The 16549-nt window shown below is 37.7% G+C and overlaps 1 protein-coding gene across 3 annotated transcripts in view; it reads right to left on the bottom strand.

The window, feature by feature from the left end:
- Window positions 1–16549, bottom strand: part of LOC121298214 (TOX high mobility group box family member 2-like) — a 92348-nt gene that overhangs the window by 41500 nt on the left and 34299 nt on the right. For 2 of the 3 annotated variants that reach the window (XM_041225182.1, XM_041225184.1), the window contains exons 2-3: window positions 10446–10541; window positions 1794–1853 (exon numbers count right to left, since the gene is read on the bottom strand). In XM_041225182.1, the coding sequence (XP_041081116.1) occupies window positions 1794–1853; window positions 10446–10541 (156 nt within the window). The remainder of the gene's footprint in view (window positions 1–1793; window positions 1854–10445; window positions 10542–16549) is intronic. The other variant, XM_041225183.1, reaches the window with a different exon arrangement.

The following is a 16549-nucleotide window of genomic DNA, read 5'->3' as shown; positions in this document are numbered from 1 at the left end:
TTTGTGACTAATTTGAAATGGCACCACTGCAGTGCCACACAAGCCCTCTATTGTACACCATACTGGGTTACAAGGAAGCTTTATCAAATAATAAATACAACCTTCCCAGCCGAATGACACTTGGGTTCAACTTAAAAAAAGGATGTGCCTGCAGTACAACTGCCTGTGCTTACTGGTCATTATTGCTGCACACTGGAGTGGAACAAAATGCAGTCAAAATGTTTGAAAGATTTTGTAATGTTTTTAATGAATTTTATGTCTGACCTGAACTTTGACATATAATGCAAATCAATAAGTATTATTCTAAGTTATTACTGAATTCTAACATTTTTGAGATAAAGCAAGGTCTTTTTTTGTTGCTTTTGGTCACGCATAACTATACAAAACATGCCTGGACTGCATTATTTAGAGTGATATTACCCTCTCCAATGTGTCAGGACTTAAACTTCATCTATCACTGATGCAGCAGAAATAAAAAATAAAAAAACACACACTAACAACAACTTTCCCCCCACATGTTCAAACTGAGGTACACTTAATTCAACCTTGTTTGTACTTATTTAGTAATTATTTCCCTGTGAAGTGTAGTAAACAAGTCTATTGGTATCCTACTTTGGCAGTTGTCTTGTCAGTCTGGCAGCACAAGGGTAATCACGAGTAGCTTTACAACTTTATCAGTGTGTAATTAAAAGGATGATTTATTATGCACATTTTAAGATGCCAATGACCATTGATTTAGGTGATACCCATATTGCTCTCCATTCAAGTACAGCAGAGGGATGCATTTCCATATGTTCACGTGTTGCAGTGGCACCTAGTCTCAAGTCAGTCTTTGCACTAATAAACTAGCCTTTTTTGCTTCAAGTATACACTTCCTTTGTGATCTCAGATCGGTTTACATATTAAGCAAGTGCTGACACTTAAATAAATCACATCGGTTGTCACTCAGGCCAGCTCCTCTTCCTCATTTGTACCGTTTCACTTTAACGCATACCTTGAGTCATACCTCGCATACATTCAGTCACTATGACGTGACAGAGCAAGATGCTTTTGAACTCCCTAGATCAGAAACAGGGGCATTATAGGCTTATAACCATCGGAATGGACAGAGAGACATAGGATTCTTTATAAATACACTAACATTCACTCCTATCCAGGCTGAACAAACACATTGGCAAGGTTTCAAATTTTGCCTAAATGTTCTAATATATGTATATATATATATATATATATATATATATATATATATATATATATATATATATATTATATATATATATGCGGCCGGTTTTTGTCCATATAGCACTTGTGTTTAGACAGTAGTAAAATAGTAGTCTTTTCCAATTAATAGTCATACATGGTCATACACATGTAATTTATGAAAATGTGATGGATGGCTTCTTATGGTCTATTTTCCTAACTGGATAAAAACATTCCAGTTATTTTTAATCATCTAAATGTGACACATCCTAAAGTTTTAACCTTTAAGCAAATTAAATGTAAACTAACACCCCTGTTTCTGTTGCAGGTCAGTTTCAGTCATGATAGGCAAGACAGCGGATATGATAATTACATCTGATAATTATATGTATAATTACAAATTACTACTGTCTCAAAAGAAATGACGTTGTGGACTTTTGTATCCTCACAGAATAATTTCAACACCTTGTATACTAACCTGACCTGTAGCACTGGTTTATACTATGTAATACAGCAAATGATTTGGTGTTACTATTCCACAACACTGTTAACGAAACTGTTCTAAAAGACTGTTTGGAAGGTATATCACTCACCTGATTGGGAGAAAGAAACTCCTGGTTATTTTCATTCAAGTACATGTTGTCACCATCAAACTGAAAATAGAAAAAAAAAAAACAGAAATGACACTCAGTGGATACAGTAAAAAAAAAAAAAAAAAGAAAAAAAAAAAACTAAGCATGAACCCAATTACTTTAGCCTCATCATTTCAACCTCAAATGCTCTTATAGATGTCAGTAATTACAGTTCATTAGAATGAGATCTAATTAGGTTGGTCAGGTCAGATAATGAACATTAGTTTTCCCAACAGGGGCGCGCTATGGTACCATGTCTTTCACATGAGCAGGCGCTACGGCTAGCTAAGCTGGAGCATTAATCATGCCAGGGTCTGCTTTACAGCCCCTGAAGGTGGAATCAGGCAAGAGGACTGAGCAGTTATAACACTTTCACACACTGACAAACAGAACAGCAGTGACTAAACTTACAGCCTGGGGTGAGAAAACATGAGGGACAATCAGTTTTGGTGTATGTGTGACAGAGAGTGCAGCATGTAGGTGTTTGAGGGCCGCTGTGACATTCTGGGCTCAATTCTAGTGAGGCTTCCCAATTCCAGAAGCCCCTGCATGTTTTAGTCTGCACAACATAATTTACTGTATAAACAAGTGCACCAAATAAGTATCGTTCAAAGAAAACAACAATGTAAAGTCTAAATATGTGAACTAAACTAAAGCGACCACACTACAATGCACTTCACTGCCACAGGACACAGAAATGTGAGGTATTTCTTGGGATAATTACGCTCAAGCTGTAATACTGAACTTGAAATGTTTAATACTCCTGGGTGACAGCGGAACGGGTGCAGTTTGATTCCATTTACTATTGAAGTGATTCATTGCGATAGGCGGTTTTGTAATGTGGACAAACAACGGGAGGAGATCAACATAATTCAATTCAAAGAAGCTAGCTTGTGAGCTAGGCAGCACATCAGAATAATTCATGCCATTCACCTATGGTGGTCTTGGGTTGGAAGCAATGCAGCCCCAAATAATGTGAACCTTACAAAACCTCCACATAATGTAGCTCAGTTGCCAGTATTGACTCTGATTGAGAAAGCACAGAGTAACTGCTGAGGTCCCTCAAGGACACTAAGATCACAAGCACCTAAATAGAAAGCATTGGCACGATTTGGACAATAGGCAAGGGGTTGAAATTGTTTCATAGAAAAGGACAGTGACAGTAGCCTCTAGTGGTGTGCAGGAGTTATTACAAGTCAGGGTTCATTTTAATGAGAAACGCTTTGATTAATATATTCACTTCAGAAGCGGTTTACTTTGTTTGTGCTTTCATTCTTATAGGCATGTTGGTTCCTAGGAATTTACTGCACAATATCCTAACTGGGATGGGCTCTAATTGGTTCACTCTAGGAGAATACAAGTTAATACACAAGGAATAAGCAGTGAAAATAAAGTATGTACATGCAAATTAATATGCAAAATGTAAGCTATAAATACATCTGATTTGTATACATCTAAATGAAGAGTTGTATTCCTTTTTAATTTTTACGATCTATATACTAATATAATATACTATATACTTGAGGAAACTCCTAAAGATGCACCAGTTAAAACATCGCTCTAGAACATTGCTGGGACATTTACAGAACATATCTCTAACAAAGTGAGAAAGGTATTTGTGCCCCTTTTCCATTGTACAACCAAACTGTGCAACCAAACACATGGTGTTCAAAAATGAATAGACCAATGGTACAGCTGTATCTTGTATCACTATGTTTTGTAAATATATTTAGGAATTTCTTTATAATCCACACATTTTACTGAGTGCATTGACTTACTAAAGTTCAATTACTTATACTGAAGGGGAAAAAATAAGGTTTCAAAAACATGATTTGCCAAAGATATTCTGTTTAAGGACAGTTGATGTTTTTTCTAGTTGTTTTTTGTTTGGGTGCTTAAAAAAAAAAAAAAAAGAAGCAATGAGAGCCGTAGTTGTACATATGGTACACCTGTACAGAATTTTGTTTGAATATATTTTTGTAAATAACTTCAGAATTGTTTTATTTTCTGCTTTTTTCTTCTTCTTTATATTAATATAATAAAGGTCAAGGATGAGAAATTTGGTAGAATTCTGTGTTTTTGAGTGTGTGAGTTAAGTGTACTGTACCCACGGTTTATGTCCATTTGTTTAAAATCATCAGAAATTCCCTCACGGTCGGATTTGCCAGTGGAGAAGGGGTATCAGACGGTCTAAGGATGAACAGCATACACTGTGAAATAGCCTCATTTGCATAGGGAATTTAGAAAACAGCTTTATTCACACATTGCATGCATCTGTTAAGCGTTCTAATTAAGGCACACCAGTAGCTCCAATCTTTTAAACAGATGAAAAGGGGTGTAGTTGGCTACATCACACTAATGCCTGATTGTAATTCATTTTTATTTTCACATGAACAAAACAAACAAAAAAAAGTTTTAACACTATTTTGTCGACAGGCTATAAAAAATATACCTTCTAACGCTTTTGCTTTTACAAAAAACTTTGAAATAACCCTACCCAACACGTTAAGACACTTCTGAATACACTGTCATTCCGTTACTGTTTAACTGTATTAAACTGCATTTCTTTATTCTCTGTGTCAGCCGAGGTCTCAGTAGATCATTTTGTAAAGAGTTGGGCTTGTGTTTGTTAAATGCTATTTTGTTCTCAGCAACCTCTGTTTTGCAAAACCCGTATGTCAAAGAAAAGATTGAGATAAATATTTAACAGTAACACATCGCTCAAACCTTTTTACAGCCATTACATCAACACAGTTACACTAATTGGATCTGTAGGTCTACCAGTTGCTTCTGCAAAAGAGACATATTCATATAATTATTGGTGCCACCTTGAGACTTGCTGTCCGTCAGTGACTCAGCCAATTAGAAGCCTCTCACTTCCAGGCATGCAGTGTGGTCATGTCCACAGTAGTGATTTACACTAAATGATGCAACCCGAATGAAAACCAGAAGCTACAGCATTGCAAGTCGTGTCCCCCATGTGATCTATCACTAAAAATTTCAAGGGTGACGCCTTAATTAAAATTAACACAATTCCCTATTGTAGTAAAATAAGTGCAAAGGGAAATTCGTGAAATGTACAGTGTAAAGAGCTAACAGCCTTTTTATGTAGTGAGAAGTCTTTGTTAAGTGTGTGTTGCTGTCACTTGAGTCCAGGAGCTGCTCTTCAGTTGCCTACCATAGATATATATTACCTAAGCTAGATCAGCCAAGGTTCTTTATAGAAGTAAGTCAGTTCCATCGGACACAATCTATGATGAGGGCTTTCTGACTTCCCAACACACAGACAGGTTAGAGAAATGAGATACTAAAGGATTGAAGACCTACTGTACTGTACCTTTCAGAAGAGTGGAACGTGAAAGATCTAACAATAATCAGGCATGTCAAATCCCTGCTCGGCTGTTCAAAAGATTTAAAGGATTTGGGTTTGAGAGCTAGAAACAGAACACATGAGCATTAACCATTTAGAGCCCGGGGTTCTTCATCTCTGAACGACCAAGGTATTTTTTTGTCCTATATTTATAAAGCATGTTTATTGTTTTACACACCTACAGTGCAGGTCTGTTTAAAAATATAGACTTGGCTAACCAAAATGCACTCTGTTAAACATGGGAAAGTCTTGTTCTTCAGTTCCTTCAGTCACAGATATGCACTGGACATGCAGTATTTGCATTTAGCCTCATCTTAATAAAACACTGTTTTTAACTGAAAGTCAAACACCCGATAAATGCACTTTTGGTATCTACTATAGAAAGCAAGCACATATTAAACCGAAATAACTATAATGCAAGTCGATGTAAATTAAAAGTATGAATAAAAACTGCAGAGAGGAACACAGGGGGGCAGTTGACATGTTTAATAGGAATCATATCTAATTTTAATAGGAATCATATCTATATTCTGTGAAAATAGAAAAAGAAAGAAAAGCATTGCAGTGATAAAAAAGAGCCGTTTGTTCGCAACTGACGCACATTTGACATCAGAGCACACTTGGTTTTTGCAAAAATAAAAGCAGAGAGCTAAAGATATAAATAAACTCCGTTTGCATAAAGCTGAAGCCACGACAAGGGTGGTTTCACTGTGGCATGCTCACATTGAGATTCTAGTTTCAGATACACAAACAGCTCACTCCCAGCACTGTAACACCATACACTACTGAAGCCTAGCCTTTAAGCTTTCCTTTGAAGCATAAACCATGCATCGAGTTCCTGCTCAGGAAAAATTGGAATTGCTGTGGTGATGGAACATCACTGGGGAGATAATCAGGGGCTAACAAACAAACAAACAAACAAACAAACAAATACAATTGACTTACTTTGCATGAACTTTTCTGGTGAAAAAAAAAAATGTTTATGCAAAACGTAATGGACACTTTTACTCACAAAAAACAATTTATTTATAGAACTATGTCTGTAAATGTTTTTAAGCTTAGCGAATAAACTCCAAAACATGTTTAAAACTTGCAAACTTTTAAATAAAAATTCTAATTAAAGTGAAGAATATTGCACATTGCTGATAAAAGCTGATACAAAATATATGTGATGCCTTCTTTTGATGTTCTTACAAAATCATTAATAATATTCATAAGTACATTTTTTATTAGTTGCGGGTGATTAGAAAGATTTCGGTAAAGTGTTAGTTTCAGATCAAACTATCCTCAGTAAGAATGTTTCAGACCACGTCACATCAGACTGCATCAAACAAGACATTTATTTTAGCACCACCTGACACAGTATAACCTGCCTGTCACAAAATGGCCTCTTGACAGGCCACCACTATATCCTGGCTCCGAATTCCATGAAATTGATTAAAATCTCCTTAACTTTGTGTTTTTTAATAGTGGTCAGTGTTAAGCTGGAAACGATCCTATGCATATCTAAGGAACACAGACGAACACAGTCTACAGGTTCATGTTTAATAAAGTAGCTTTTGTTGTGTTTTTTTTTTTTTTACCTTTCAGATTCAAAGTCACTGGTAGTTCTATTCCATCTTTATATGTGGGCAGACACCTGTTGCTACTTTTGAGGTAAGAAAGTGTGAAGAAGTTGTTCAACGGAAGAGGAAAGAATGAGAGACCACACCAACTCAAAAAGCAAAGACATTTAATACAGTACTACTTTTATAAATGAAAGAATTTAGCAGGGGTAAACCTTTTTCAACTTTTTATCGACCCACATGGGTTACTGTTTTTAATGAGAAGTACTTACTCAGAGTTGCTGTTGAGTTGAGCATTAGTGACTGAGAAGGCTGTAGATAACGGTTTACAGCCTACAAACATATTAGGAGATCCTTGGTTTCGAACACAGGTGCTTTAGAGAAGCAAGAAACAGGCCTGGCAACCCCAATCACATTTACCCCCCTATCCCCACCTCCTACCCAGGCCTGTGCACTATTACCATTCCCAGTATTCTGTATTCACAGCAACAGTATCTTTTATCCACGTTCCTTTTAAGCATCCCTGGCACGCAAGCAGCCTTTTTCTATTCCAAATCTAATTGCACATTCCTCACAGAGAAGGGCTCATTAGGTCTTAATTACACACATGTTGTTTTCTACAAACATCTCCATTTGGATTGCTCTGCATTGTAATTGTTCAGAGGGGACTTCAGTTTGAGATTACACACATTGTTGTGATGGCAGAAGCTGGCAAGAACTAGGTCATGCCTTGTGATAAACAAGCCACATTTTTGCAATAATATACCCACAGAGTGGAAGCAATACTAACTACTAAGCGAATCTGGGACTCATGCAATATTTAAGGGGTGTCTTAAGGGGTGTCTTTCAGAGCCATTTCCTTGCCAGCTTTGCATTTGTTGGCATAAAAAGTAAAAATAAAAACCACAGATAAAATGACTGGGCACGGTTTAAAAGGACAGTCACGTGGCTCGATCTCCACAACACATAGTTACCTATGGGTTGTGCCAAATCTTTTTCCTCACTTCAGTGCGCCGTAAACAAGAGGGGAATAAGGCTCCAACCTTCAAGAAGGTGCCAATTTTCTTCTGAGATAGTGGTTTGAACGTTTAGCCTTGTTGCAGGGCAGCCCAAAAGCAGTACAGGGTCTGCAGTATATTACAACAGACATAAATACACAACTTGCAGTGTGAGGGTTAAGGTGATTTCTGTACTATCATTTCTACATCATCTTTTTGGGAGCCAATATACTGTTTCCATTAATTCCCTTTGATTGAACTGACACAGAATCCCAATACTCTTTTTATAAAATATTGTGCTTTTTTATGTTTTTTTATTTTTTATTCTGCACTCTCAGCCTATTAACATAGCATGACAAATGTCTTTAGTAAACTGGAGAGCTAGCAACAATATTCTTTTTGTCTGGCTCAGATTTTGCCTGTAATGTATGCATTAGATATATGAATTAATTATTTCCTTATGACTTTAAAAGCTACTACCTCTGTTTTATAAAAAATAATCTCATGTAGCAGAAGTAATAGTCACTCCTCAGTGGTTCTATGAAAAATGGTAATCATGAAATATTTATGTCATATAAATAGATGGCAGTTTTTTTTCCCTTGTTTCTTTATTTCTTCAGTTTTGACCTGAAATAATCAAAGCTCTTCATCATACAAGAACAGTGCATTTCTAAGCTGTTAGAACTGAGGTTTTAAAGGTGCATTTTGCAGTTTGAGCTGTTCACTGGAAAAACATGCTAACACCCCCATAGACCACAATAGAATAGTTGTTGAGCAGTTCCTATGTTAAAGTATGTCAGTCTGGAGATCATCAAAAAAAAAAAAAAAAAGTGAATTTAATGACTGGTTTCTACTAGTTTATTGTTGCTGAACTATTTGTATGTCATTTGTCATTTTCTGTGCTCCTAAAAGCATATCACTTCCTTGTCACCCCCTGTATGATAGAGTCTATTCTTTCTAAATAATAATAATACTGATCAGAATTAAGTTTAAAAAGAAATAGTAGCAGTGATGTGTGAAGAATGCAGCAATAGCTAATATTGAAAATGCTGTAAAAATTACAGCACAAAACAGTGTGAATGGGCTGAGGTGACTCCCCCATATTAAGTCACACCTTCTGCGCAAACTGCCAGCCACAAGGTACAAGAACGTGCCTCTAAACCATACTGAGAAGACACTTCCTATTAAATATCAGGCTGGGCACCCAGCATATTTGCATGTCTCAAACTACTTTGTCAGGTTTGCTGGGAAGAAAATATGTGGAAAACTGCAAATAGACATAGGCACAGTCTATTTATAATTAACCCCCTTGATTCCTATACGGCAGCCATTCAAGCAGCAACTGTGAACACCTTTGCAAAGCTGCATGATTCGAGTGAGGTTATTCTGGCAGGAGAGCGGATGCAGAAAATAACTCACTTTTAACTGAATATGGTAAACACAGATAAAGCGATAAGAGCCAGAGAGAATGTAATAGGGCTACGAGTTACTGTGCATTGCCTCTGCTCACCACAGCATCTGATAACAGCAATGGAAAAAAAGGTCTGGTTTCCTCTAGCATATAATTGGTTATCTTAATGCAATCTACAGTTCTCTTTCTTTCTTCACAGAATAAAAAAAAGTATGCAGTTCAGTTATATGAAACCGTGTCAAATATAAATCATTACAGTAAAGGTAGCAGACATGTTTATTGTTATCTTTTTTTAGAAAGCTTTGTGTTTCTGGTATGTGATTATAAAACAGTTCAACAGCTGTGTAACATTACAGCCAAAAAACAAGCTAAAAATGAAAGAAGATACAGAGGTGTCGTGTTTTTGTAGCTTGCAATTATACAAAATAAACAACTTTTCAACAGGTTGTCAGGTAAATAATTGTGTTAAACAGTACTGTTTGTTTCCATTTTACTTTTCAATTCGCAATTCAATGAAATCTTGGGTTTGAAGTTATAAACAATAATGAAAAAGCAGGTTCTGGCTGGAGTTTTACTGTCTACAGTAATTTTACAAACCCATGTTGGATTTCACTGTATATTCGGGGAAATATATTGATCTGTTCTGAAGTGACAGTTGAAGCCTCTCTAGAATATTCCCCTGAATTTAACTAAAAAAAAAGGTTCAATGGGAGGGCATATTCTAGCTGGTATGTCAGTGTAATCTTGCTGAAGCAACTTAAATAATACAACTAAAAATGTCGAAAAAGGTATAAAATCAGTTCTGTGTGGGACTCAACCCTAGAAAGTAATTCATAAAACAATGTCTTCAATGGTTCTTACCCAAGCCCTTACCTTGTCCCTTGCTGTCTAGCCCTTGTTTGTTTTTACATGACAGATCTAGAGATACGTGCTTAAAGATATTACAGATAATAAACCAAGCAACCAGACAGGAGGTGGGATTTCCAGAACCTATGTGATGTCACCAGTGTTGGTTTATGTGGGTAAGAAGATATTAAAAAATGAAACAATTAACATTAGACTCTTGGTGGGAAGTTGCCTGGAGCAGCATTGTTAAGGGGAACTCTATCTAAGATTGAGATCAGCATTTAGATTGGGGGTAGAGCTGGAGTGCACTAAGCTTGGCAGTCTCAGGCTAGTTCACAACCACAAAACCACCAGTATAGCACAATCCAGTGGTGCTTTAAGGCTCCATGGCCAATAGGCATGGAAACTTAACTACTTTCTCACCCTGGTAGAGGGCAGTCTTTTCCCGCCAGGGTTGGGGCACATTGGCAGCGTGCCGTGGAGGAGCCTAACACCGCGCTCACCTGTGCTGTATCTGTTCTGTGGAAAGAGAAAAAGAAAGAGAGGGCTTCAGTCTCCAGTTCTTACGGGCGCTTGGTTTTCATGAACACCAAATGTGTCGCCAGAGATCAAGAAAAAAATATGAGACTGGGGTCTTGACTTAATAGTCAGAGGATTCCATGCTTGTACGATCCGATAATGCCTAATCATAAAGAATATCCTTCTGAGTTTTCAGCTAATGTCTAAGGAGTAAGTTGACCGATTCTTGTATCTGCCTGTCCAAAGTCTGTCTTGGCCTTTGCTTATATTATACACCAGCAAGTTCATCTCAGCTAATCAAATATCTGATTCGTGAATATATTTATATACTTATTTACTTACATTCTAAAAAACATTTCACACTGGTGGTTACAGTAAAATTATGTTACAGAATTTTCTCCTCTAATTTAACCGAAACATGATTTATATTATGTTAATACTGTCTACAACTGATCCATTCATCACCTTCTGTATAAGATCTTATGAAATACTTTTGGAAACAGCTGGTGCGGTGTGGTCCTCTTGACCACTGAAAGCTACTAAAATGTGTGTCTTCTTTGAAAGTCCAATAGAATAAGCTTTTAAACTAAAGTGCATGGAACGAGACAGCTGAAATACACTAGGGTAGATATTCAAATACAAGAAACATCTTGCACTTGTTTTTGAAGAGTGTGCTATATAGGGGGTCCCATTCGAGGTGAGAAAGTTTCACCTATCCAATAAATTCTCTCTACTGCTTGGTTCTAGTCAGTCACATGCTTGTGGTAATTAGCACTAATGACATGGCGTATTTTGGTTCTTCCAGGAAATGCATAAGAACAACAACCAATACCCATAAAACACCACGATTGCATCAAGAAAGCAGGTGATAATGCAAGGATGATACAAGGATAAGGAGACATGCCTTGCGCAAAACATCCTTGCATTGATTTTTACATTCAATTTTCCGAAGTTCCTAGCGTGGTTTACTACACCACACAGGCTCTCATTCAAAAGTGTTGATTCATTGTAGAATATCCATTTAAAACTCACTACAATCTTCACACTAGGTTTGCCACAGTAAGTGGTACATGGGAACCATGATACATTAGCCTGACTAGGTAAACAAGCTCTCCACAGCACTATATTTAATAGCCCTTGCACTTAGTGCTGGCACTGACAGTAAGACACCCCTGGGGTGCTGACACTCTGGCTGTGGACTGGCCATTTTCTGCATGTGATCCGTCACTGGTATTTTGTTACTTTCACGGGTTAACCAAAATGGCTCCTTTATCATTTCAGAAAATAATGCCCCCTTTATTATAATGTAGAACACTCGTCTCTTCTTACTGTTAAATAGAAATGAAGCCTTTCTTTGTTTGAATGGCTTTTGACACTGTCACTTAGCCTCTCAAAGTGTACAATGTATAGGAAGAGTAGATAACTCTTAAAAGCAGCTGGCTACAGTTTCTAAATGGTTCAGGCTTATAACGTTTAGCTATAATTCTGATAATTTCTTAAGATATTTAATACATACCAACTGTCCCTTTTTAGGAGATACTGTCCTTCATTTGGACATTCTGTTGCTTAAGTAGAGAGAAAGGAGCTCTCAAGCACACATATTTCTATGATCATAAAATAAAGAAAGCTTTAAACACGTTTTCCAACAAAAGCGCCACAGCAGTCTGTTGACAGCGCTGCTCACTTATGCTGTGCTTGTACATACTCAACATTTTATTTATTTTTTCCTGAAGGGCTTCTGCGTTACGATCAACCAATTCAATATCTGCACTTTCTCTGCGGTAGCCCAATCATAAGTTAGCTGGATGGGACATAAACTGTGTCTGTTTCATTTAGAGCTACTGACCGTAAGTTTAACCAGTAGGAGAGTCTATCATAGCCAAGTTTTATACAGCTGTCCAATCATACGCAAGCTGAGGCCGTTCACGACATTCTGCATTAAAATTTAAGGCGAGTGAGTAGCCAATGGGAAAGTGAAAGATCTGACAGCTGTCTAATCATTTGTGATCAGAGGCGGGTGTTAATATGCTGGGTTAGCACTGAATTTCATTGACTGTTATTGAGAAAAATAATACATTTCAGTATTTAGAATTTAATTTTCTATCTCTATATTTTTTTATTTCACTAGACAAGGGAAACACTGTAGTATATTTAGTTACGAATCCACTCCTTTTCTGAATAATTGTACTGGAGATGAATGATCTTTAAAACAGAGTAGTGTTGACAAATTTGTCAAATTGAAACAAAGCGAGACGCTATCTTATTTTAGTTTATTCACAGTTATCTGTGTAAACATGCTATTTTAAAATATTTGTATTGCATATTTTATGTAAATTAAATGACTTGGCTTTATCAGTGAGCCAAGAATACCTCCCACTAAACCTCTTAAAAAAAAAGAATATTTATATATACACACACACTGTGTATGGCTCGAGAAGGCAGTGCAAAAGTCAGCGTGTCCGCAAACAGCCAAGTAAGATCAATTTTTGCCAGTGCCAAAATTACTTTGAGGACCACTGTACTAGCAGGATCTCCTCAGGCGTTGCAGGATTGCCGCTCAGCTAACACATGTAAGACACCTGTAATTCCATCCAGCACTGTCTGCCAGCCCTTCTCACTATCACTCAGGCTTAGACCAATACACAACACTTGCCATTTAATAACTCAATGCAAACACACTCACACATATCCACAACGGGAATCTGCACCTCAATAACAATTCTAAAGAGAATGTCTGCTTGGGTTATATGCAGGGCACATACATTGTAAGAGGTGAATGCTCTACAAAAGCAACACGTAACCCAAGCTGCTCAGTCATTGCGTGTTATACACAAAGTGGGGGTTATATTACCATAAAGGTTACCGGGGGAGATGGACCAAACATTTTGAGGTCATTATACAGTACATCTGTGGTGCAAGCTATTGGAGAGCAGTGGGAACAGCCAGGCATCCTACTACTGTAGGTGTTTCTAAATGTGCTCCTCTGTGACAGCTCCCTATGGAGACAATTGTTTATTTTCTCCCTGGTAGTTATATATTTTCAAAAGCTAAAAAATGTACAGCTATGGCCAAAAGTTTTGCATTACCCTATAGAATGAACTCATTTTGCTCCATGAAGTCGAACAAAAGCTGCAGAATAATGTTAACATATTGAATTACATACCACTTTGGAGTTTTCCATATACGTAACGAAAAACTGACAAAAATGGAACATGAAATACTATTGTACCACTATTATGGCTTCCAGTTGACTTTTGCAATATCATTTTGTAATGTATTTGATTACACAATGTTAAATAAAAGATCTAGATTATGTTCATATAGTTTACAAAAAAATAAAAAATTCTCAATCCTAAAATTCTCAGAGATGGTTAACCTTAGACCATACCTGTACAATCCCCAGCTCCAGTTGTTTTTACAGGTAAAGACAGATTTGCTTACAGCTAGGTCAGGGGGCCACCCTGCTTCACAGGACCCGTTTCAAACCAAATGTTGAATTCAATTCAAAGCCTCACAACACTAACACAGTTTGTGTGTTAGAATAAGCCTCTGATATGTCCCCAGATGTAAATGTATTCCCTTTGCTGCTGTAACGAATGATATTTTGGAGCTGTCACTCGATTTAAAAGGGCTTTGGGTTCATTTACAAAGAAGCTGCAGGGCCTAATCAAGGCCCAAAGGCTGCTTGTTGGGAAGCAGTTCAGCTTTCCTCCTGCTTTCACTCTGATGTCAGCTTGCTCTTCGGCTTCTGGGTGCGAGGCAGAGTAATTGTACTGCCTGAATTCAGTTATAGCTTAAAATAAGCTAGTAGTTTTTATGTTACTTGTCTTAATACAATACAATCTTTTACTGTGTGCTTTGATCCGAAAAGAACATTTAGTTTATTTCTTAAAGAATACATAACAGTAATCCTGTTTATTACAGACTCACAGATAATTGCTCTACACTTGCATGATATCCCTCTCTGTTTCCCTTCCTGATATTCCACGTGTCTTTCTCTTATCACATGCAGTATCGGAATCTTTTATTTTTATAAATCTGTTTCATTTTGTTTTCTTACTGTCTGTCTATCAATGATATCAATCTGTCATCTCGTGCGCAATTTAAAATTAATGTTGTTGTTCACCAACATCAGAAGCACTATGGCTGTGAATAAGATGGCCGAATCACAAGTCGGAAAGTGACAGCTAAGCTTTTAGAGCAATTTACCCCCCCCCCCCCCCTTTATTTAATTCCAGGCGGCTGTGAAACCCGTCCTCTGTTAGTTGAAACAATAAAGGATATTGAATTCTGCTTACAGACAAAAGCAGTTTGCAGGCAAGGTTTTACCTGTCTTGCTGCCCATGTGTTATGCAGCTCTACAGTGGAGATGGGTGTTCTAACATGCCAGAAGGAGGTAGGCTGTCAAGGGATCTGGTAGTATTTGAAAGATCTCATAACACCAGTGTTTGGCACAGCAGAAATGATTTCCCACAAAAAGTACACTGGCTGATCAATACATCAAGTATACAGCCCCACAGTGGCAGCCATTGGCAGCTACATCATGCACTGTGCTGAGCACGCCTTTAGGATTAGCAGAGGGGAACATGGACATTGAAATAGAGACAGTAACACAAACACCCTCCCTGGCTGTCACTAACACACACACACACACACACACACACAGACGTTCTGAGCTACAGTACGGGAGGCACTGCTATCTCACAGAGTGGGGAATTAGAACAGTGTGAGCAATAATAGCTTAACATGGCTACAATTCACCGCTCATATTAATGAGGTTGCATGGAAACTACCAATTTACTCAGAAAGTGCAGCTGTGATGAAATTGCAGAAATCTTCGCTTGATGAGTGGATCTTGTGATGCCGTAAGATCCACTCTGAATCCATAACCTTACGCACACAAGCATACATGTTCATTGGCTTAAAACAACAGTATCTTGCAGCTGTAACAGCAATACAGCATTTAAAGGGTGTTCCTGCCTGGCTGTAACATGGGATTTCTAAGCAGATATTTTGTGTTGTATGACACTGTAATTTATTATTGTTGTTGACTTGAACATCAACAAAGACTGAAGCTATGGAAAATGTGTAAACAGAGGACAGAATTATCTACAATGGACTAGTGATTTATGAGGCTGCATACCTTCCCGGTTGCTAAAAGTAGCCTGTGTATCAATGCATGATAACCCCCCCACACACCCCCAAACACACACTCTCCCACACACCATTCTTTGAGTGGATGCCCGTAGCATTACATCCTAAGATGAAGTAAGCGTGCCCAATATAAATTGTCAATGACAATTCCACTGTGGAGCCAGCCCATAAACAGTCATCCACTAAACAGCACTGGAGAAACGAGTACAGCCCAGGCAGCATGGTATTGACAGCTGAAGCAGGAACACTGTGACTGAACAGACAACAACCCTTACTTAATGAAGCCTCTCCTGTGCTCTGCTTAATACATAAGGCTGCGGATTCAAGTAATACATAAAGAGCAGTTGTTCTTGATTTACTATGAGTGAGTGCATTTACTACGAAGGAGTATGATCTGAGTAGGAGATGTAGTGCTTTGCCTGGGAGGTATCTCCTGCAAAGAACTATTCATCACCTCTAAATATAGTCCTTACAGACTCAGCCAGTTGCCCAGAGAATCTACCATTTGTTGGCCTGTCTAATGAGTAAGTGCATTACATAACATGAACACTGAGATTGTAAAGCCCCAGTAAGCATCCCCGTTTTTAACTGTATAAACAGGAACTGGTGAGAGTGCTCAGTTGCATTGCAAACCACTTTAACTGATTCATATTTTCACTTGCGTAACTCTCAGAAGAAGTATAAAAGCCTTTGTAAAGACAGCTCTTTAATACATTTACACAAAGCAGCCAGGTTCAAAACACAACAGGAGTGAGATGTCAGGGATCAGTGTGAGCTTGCTGGTATATTTTACAAAGACACGTGAATAAGGACTTGCCCATGCATTTTAAGTTTCTGTGACGGAATGGAGTTTG

The sequence above is a fragment of the Polyodon spathula genome, chromosome 23, assembly GCF_017654505.1.
Source record: "Polyodon spathula isolate WHYD16114869_AA chromosome 23, ASM1765450v1, whole genome shotgun sequence".
NCBI lineage: Eukaryota > Metazoa > Chordata > Actinopteri > Acipenseriformes > Polyodontidae > Polyodon > Polyodon spathula.
This window is presented reverse-complemented; position numbering and strand designations above follow the sequence as displayed.